General features: G+C 37.7%; 1 protein-coding gene across 1 annotated transcript; it reads left to right on the top strand.

Annotated features, from left to right (window-relative positions):
* The first annotated feature begins 287 nt into the window (after window positions 1-287).
* On the top strand, window positions 288-6,540 carry LOC100783842 (membrane steroid-binding protein 2). Its single transcript, XM_003553789.4, has 2 exons — window positions 288-807; window positions 5,885-6,540. Exons 1-2 carry the CDS (start codon window positions 488-490, stop codon window positions 6,165-6,167), a joined length of 603 nt encoding a protein of 200 aa, XP_003553837.1. The 5' UTR covers window positions 288-487; the 3' UTR covers window positions 6,168-6,540.
* Window positions 6,541-7,283: the final 743 nt, after the last annotated feature.

Here is a 7,283-nt window from a genome sequence, read left to right as displayed (position 1 = left end):
TTAGTTGATGACATATTTAAATATAATTTTTTTAAAAAAATACATATTGTCATGTTAAATTTTTTGATAACGTGATAAATTAATAAATCGTTAATTAAATATTATTATTTTATTACTTGGTAACAAAGATTAAAATTAAAAAATTTAAATATTAAAGGACTAAAATAATAAAACAATTAATTTGAGTGAATAATTATTTATAATTTTTTTTCTTAAGATAAGTATACACCTAAAAAATAAGAAAAATGTCCCATATAAAATAATGAGCTGGAAAAGTTATCATCACATGTCCATTTCTCATTCATCCACGATTTGTACTGATACCCTTCCTAATTCAAAAGAACCGACGAATATAGCACCCAAAACGAGCAAACCCAGTGTTAGGTGCCTGCCATTTCAATTTCACCTACCCACGCCCCCTACTATTCCTTATTTTTTTTTTTTCAGAAGCCAACAAGGCCAAGCGCTGAGAGAAAAAGGTTCAGAAATGGGTTTATACACGAGCGTGATGGAAGAGATAAGTTTTTACACAGGGCTATCTCCCGCTGCGTTTTTCACCATTTTGGCTATGATGGTCGTCGTTTACAGAACCGTGAGCGGCATGTTTGTGTCCCCCGAAGACTACAACAAGCCCCCCGTCGTTTCGGCCCGAGCCAATTCCCGGTTAGACGAGTCCGAGCCGCCGCGCGAACCGGTCCAATTGGGCGAAATAACGGACCGGGAATTGCGAGCCTACGATGGCTCCGACCCCAGCAAACCCCTCCTGATGGCAATCAAAGGCCAGATCTATGACGTGTCCAATGGCAGGTACTCCGCATTTAGTTATATTTGCATTTTTACTAAATGTTCACTTGATTTCTAAGTAATTTATAATCTTGATTATTATTGGATATATAGTTAGCTGATCATCACGTGAAACTAGGGACTAAGATTACAGCTTACTTGAAATAAATAGGTTAAACACATAATTTAGTTCTGGTTAGAGCATCATTAGTTGCTTAGCAAATTTTTACAGTTGGAGCAGGCTCATTGCTTGAGTGAGTTGCTTATATAAGCAATCGTTACTTAATTCATTCTTACCAATTAAATAACCATTTTTCAATTACAAAATTTAATGTGACTCAAGTTAAACACCCACTCTAACAAACTTAATTCATTCTTACCAATTAAATAACCATTTTTCAATTACTGAAATAAATTTTTATGTAAAGTTTTTAAATCTATTTGATATTGTAGGACTCATAAATTTTAGATAAACAATTCATTTAAGTAATCATGCATTGTAGATACTCTTAATGTAACAAATTTTCAATTTTGTCTCTATATGCAAACCCTAATTATTAATTCAGTTTCTATACATGCAAATGTTTCCAATTTGGTCTCATGATGCCGTCTATAATGGTCCTACATTGACTGTTAGAATCTGTTTGTATACAAAGCTAGAAGTCCTTTTGAGAGCTTCTCTATTGAAAAAAACTTTATATTTTTAGTAGAGAAGCTCTGAAAAACATTTATTGCTTGTATTCAAACAGGCCTTTAATTCCTTTCTATGAAGCACCGACACCGACATGGACACCGGACACGACACGGACATGAACATGTGAATACCTGTAATGTCCAAAATATAGAACGTAGTACGGGTGTCGTGTCGGTGTCGGACACTGACACGGACGCATGTCGGACACCAGACACGGCAAGGGGCTGGAGTGTCCGTGCTTCATAGATTTACTTTGGCTTCTTAATCTGGTACTTGTATATGTAGCGCATTCTTAATATAGTGCCTACACAGGTAAGAATGTGCTACATGTACAACAACAACAACAACAACAACGCCTTATCCCACTAGGTGGGGTCGGCTACATGGATCAACTTCCGCCATAATGTTCTATCAAGTACCATACTTCTATCCAAATCATTAAGTTCGAGATCCTTCTTGATAACCTCTCTTATAGTCTTTTTGGGTCTTCCTCTGCCTCGAATTGTTTGCCTTCTCTCCATCTGGTCTACTCTCCTCACTACAGAGTCTACCAGTCTTCTCTCTACATGCCCAAACCACCTAAGTCTATTTTCCACTATCTTCTCTACAATAGGCGCTACTCCAACCCTCTCTCTAATAGCTCCGTTTCTAATTTTATCATGTCGAGTCTTACCACACATCCACCGCAACATCCTCATCTCCGCTACACCTACTTTAGTCTCATGTTGGCTCTTGACCGCCCAACATTCTGTTCCGTACAAAATCGCCGGTCTTACCGCAGTCCGATAAAACTTTCCCTTTAGCTTGATCGGTACCTTTGCATCACATAACACCCCCGATGCTTTTCTCCATTTCATCCATCCTGCTTGAATGCGATGATTCACATCCCCTTCAATTTCTCCATCATCCTGTATTACAGACCCAAGATATTTAAACCGTGTGACTTGAGGGATAATATGGTCTCCTATTTTCACCTCTGAGTTAGATACCCTCCTACTTTTGTTGAACTTACATTCCATATACTCCGATTTGCTTCTGCTTAGGCGAAAGTCATGTGTTTCTAGAGCTCGTCTCCAAGTTTCCAACCTCTCATTCAACTCCTCCCTCGACTCTCCAAGGAGGACTATGTCATCTGCAAAAAGCATGCATCTCGGCGCTATCTCTTGGATTTGTTCCGTGAGGACATCCAGAATTAAGGTAAAAAGGTAGGGGCTAAGGGTTGACCCTTGATGCAAACCAATTGTGATGGGAAAATCGTCTGACTCTCCACCCTGTGTCCTAACACTAGTCGATACCCTATCATACATATCTTGGATAGCTCGAATATATGCAACCCTAACCCCTTTCATCTCTAGAGCTTTCCACAAAATCTCTCTAGGCACTCTATCATACGCTTTCTCCAAGTCAATAAAAATCAAGTGCAAGTCTTGTTGGTCCATGCGATATTGCTCCATCACCCGCCGTAATAAATAAATCGCTTCCATGGTCGACCTTCCCGGCATGAAACCAAATTGATTCTCAGTAACTTGAGTCTCCTTTCTTAATCTCCGTTCGATCACTCTTTCCCATAATTTCATGGTATGACTCATGAGCTTGATTCCCCTATAATTTGCACAATTTTGTATATCCCCCTTGTTCTTATAGATTGGCACTAACGTGCTTCTCCTCCATTCCTCCGGCATGCGTTTTGACCTCATAATTTCATTAAAGAGTTTGGTGAGCCACTCAAGACCTCTATCTCCAAGAGTTTTCCACATTTCAATAGGTATGTTGTCTAGCCCCACCGCCTTACCGTTACTCATTCTTTTCAACGCTTCCTTTACTTCCTGTTTCTGAATCCGACGATAATACTTATAGTTCCGGTCCTCTTCTCTTGTGTCTAGACTGCTAGAGTCATATCCATATCCATCATTAAATAAGTAGTGGAAATACACCTTCCACCTTTCCTTGATATCTTTTTCATGCACTAAGACTTTGCCTTCTTCATCCTTAACACACTTTACGTGATCCAAATCTCTAGTCTTCCTCTCTCTACCCTTAGCAAGCCTATATATAGATCTTTCTCCATCCCTGGTTCCTAGAGCTTGGTATAGTCCGTCAAAAGCTTGGGCTCTTGCCTCACTCACCGCCTTTTTGGTTTCATTTCTAGCTATCTTATACTTATCCCAAGTTTCAGAATTTCTACACCTAGACCACTCCTTGAAACACTCCTTTTTTACTCTAACTTTGCTCTGAACACTTTCATTCCACCACCACGATTCTTTACCCCTAGGTCCAAAACCTCTAGATTCACCCAACGTCTCTTTAGCCACTTTAATAATCTCTTGGGACGTCTTGTTCCACATATCATTTGCACTTCCTTGTGATTGTCCACACCATCCCTCCCATATCTTTTGTTGGAAGATTCCTTGTTTCTCACCCTTCAAGTGCCACCATTTGATCCTTGGTGCTACCATAGGACTTCTTCTCTTTGCCCTATCTCTAATTCTTACATCCATAACCAAAACTCTATGTTGTGTAGTCAAGCTCTCTCCCGGGATAACTTTACAGTTCAAGCAATACTTCCTATCAGACTTCCTGATAAGGAAGAAATCTATCTGAGAACATGTCCCTCCACTTTTGTAAGTGATAAGATGTCGCTCTCTTTTCTTAAACCATGTATTGGCTATAGAAAGATTCAAAGCCTCCGAAAACTCCAAGATGGATTTACCCTCCCCATTCATCTCCCCTAGGCCAAAACCCCCATGCACCCCCTCAAAACCTCTATCCACGCTACCTACATGTCCATTGAGATCCCCTCCTAAGAAAACTTTCTCTCCTTGGGGTATATCTTGAAGTACCCCTTCTAGATCCTCCCAAAATTTTACCTTAAAGTGTTCTGCTAACCCAACCTGAGGTGCGTACCCACTAATAACATTAAAGGTGTCTTGTCCCACTACCAATTTTAAGGCTATGATACGATCTCCTACTCTTCTTACATCTACGACATCCTTCTTCCACTCCTTGTCCACAATAATCCCTACCCCATTTCTTGATCTGATTTTTCCCGTATACCACAGCTTAAATCCCGAGTTGTCTAATTCTTTCGCTTTTTCACCTGTCCACTTAGTTTCTTGTAGGCACATAAAATTGATCTTCCTCCTCACCATAACATCCACTATTTCCATAGATTTTCCAGTAAGTGTGCTACATGTAGAGGGGCCAAATTAAGAATGCTTAAGTGAGTTAACAGTCAACGTAGGTAGGATTGTTAGAGACTGTCATGACTGCAGGGACTAAGCTGGTAACGACACATAGTATTTGATTTAATAAGTTTTTATATATATGAATCAAAGTAAGTGCATGTTTGGATTAAAGTTTGGGTTAAACTTAAGTTTGCAAATTGAATTTGGGGTTAAACTTAAGTATCCCAAGTTTTATTTCTCCAAAACTAAGTTTTAAAGACAAAATTACTCTCTTACATTAACATACTTTTGGGGTTATCAAACATGACTTCAAACTTATTTTACCCTCAAACATACTTTTGAAATACTCCTACCGGATATCCAAACATACCCAAGAATTTGCAACAGATATAAGAACTAAATTGCATGTTTAACTAAATATATATATGGACGATAAAGATTATTAATGTATATAGCATACTGAGAGCATATGTTGAGACTGAGAACAAGTAAGAGGAGCTAATCTTGTCATGACAGTAATACATAAATGATTAATGTTGGTTTTACGTAAATTCAGTTTTGACTTCTATTTATGATTGTATGGTCAAAATTTGTTCAATTCATAGAGCATTCTCTCACCTAAATATATTCCTTATATGCTGGAATACAAGTTTATGAAGTGAAATAAACTAAGCTTGATTAATCTATATTGATTTTATTAATATGATATGCATAATCTATTTGGTTGTGTTTGAGAATAGCACTTCAAACTCTTGCTTGATAGTTAATATAAATAATATACCTTCTACACGAGCACACTCAGTTTGGCATACCAGATTAGCAGTGACATGTTCTTATACTGATTATAGAAATCTGTAAATTTGATTAGTTGTTGAGCTTTTGTGCCCAAGTGATCTCAACTTGAATTAAAAAATGATCTAGCATTCTTAATCTGCCATCAATTTTTGTGACACACTTAGCATTTTATAATCTAATACTTTTGTGGATGATTTATTAATTCAAGTTTGGAGCACCTGTTTGAGTTGAAGTCACTCTGGTTGTGCCAAAATTTAGTTTGATTCATTAGTAAAACTAAAGAGATGGTTACTTCTTGTCATCTTGTGCTGCATTTCACTCACCTCTTCAATCCCATACATATTTAGTATGTGCTTTCTTGGAATGAGTCCTAAGAAACCCTCAACTAGCTGACACTGACAGACTTTACTTGATTATATATATTCAGGAATTTTTATGGTCCCGGAGGACCATATGCAATGTTTGCAGGAAAGGAATGTAGCAGAGCCCTTGCACTCCTGTCTTTTAAACCTGATGACATTAATGGGAACCTCGAAGGTTTAGGTGAGGAAGAGCTTACAATTTTAGAGGACTGGGAATTTAAATTCATAGAAAAGTATCCGAAAGTTGGCCAGCTCATTGCAGAACAAAGAACTCGGCAAAATGAGTTCAAAGAACAAACTCAAGACAATTTGGACAACCCTAATGAATGCAAGGAGGAAGAAAAATAGTAACCATTATATTGTATAGGTTACAACCGAGGGATTTTGTAGGGCTACTGAATCACTGATAGTTTCGAAGTACTGCTTGGTAAGTATGAATACACATAGCAATGCATATTGTCCAGTAGATGGTGGTCATTATTTCAACATAAGCCTCTTGCAATTGATAAAATACATGTTGTATTCGGCCATTGTTTACACATCCCCCAAATCCATATATGTAACTGGATACCGAAAACGTTCTCTTTCCCTCTGCTCATGTAGAAAATGAAATCTAGTTATAGCTTGTTGTACTCATACTGTTCTGCTTACGTAATTACCTCTTTTTGGTGTTTTTAGTCAAACTTGGCATGAAAGATAGAGTTGTTTAATGTTGGCTATACTCTACATATTTTGGTGTTTATTGTTGTCTTCTTAGCAAAGTGTAAAACACACCCCTCTTTTCGGCTCTTTTCTTTAAGGAAGTGTTTATTTCAAGGTGTATTATTATATTCTCAAGAATATTATTTCTGGATAAATTTAAAAATAAATTTAATTAAATTTAATATTTGTAATAATATATTTCAAATCAGAAGCTAACATTCACCAGGGAAGGTATAGATTGACCGGTGGGGGGCTATTCTAATTTATCTCTAGTAAGGGGCTATTGTGAATTTGTGATCTAGAATGAGTCTTGAGAAAGAAGTATGGCATCAGCTTATTACAGTTTGATCAATTCTGATGGCATGGTTTCTGACCCTATCTATCAACTAGTTTGGAGTTGGAGGGGCCCCGAGAGGGTTCGTGTTTTCCTTTGGAAGATTGTTATGCTCTGCTAACCAATGAGAGTAAGGAAGCATAGACATTTGACATAGGACTCCTCCTGTCAGAATTGTGGGGCAGATATTGAGAGCTCTGATCATATTTTTCTTCATTGTGCTTTGGTTAGAGCTGTTTGGTATTTTATCCTTTCTTCCTCTCTGCACTCAGATTTTTTCCAGCAGCATTTTAGAGATTGGTTGCTTAGTAATCTGAGCTCCAAATTGTGAATGATAGGCATTGGTGTGTGATATTTGCAGTCACCTTAGATTTTGTGTGGCTGAATGGAAACAAATGGATCTTTGATATTCTAATGATGCAGCCAAG

Source organism: Glycine max, chromosome 19, assembly GCF_000004515.6.
Source record: "Glycine max cultivar Williams 82 chromosome 19, Glycine_max_v4.0, whole genome shotgun sequence".
Lineage (NCBI taxonomy): Eukaryota > Viridiplantae > Streptophyta > Magnoliopsida > Fabales > Fabaceae > Glycine > Glycine max.
Note: the sequence above shows the minus strand (reverse complement) of the source record. Positions and strands in the feature narration are given on the sequence as shown.

Coding starts and splice junctions, on each gene's coding strand:
- LOC100783842 (XM_003553789.4), top strand. CDS start 488: ATGGGTTTATACACGAGCGTGATGGAAGAGATAAGTTTTTACACAGGG. Junction 808..5,884: donor TATGACGTGTCCAATGGCAG/GTACTCCGCATT, acceptor ATATATATTCAG/GAATTTTTATGGTCCCGGAG.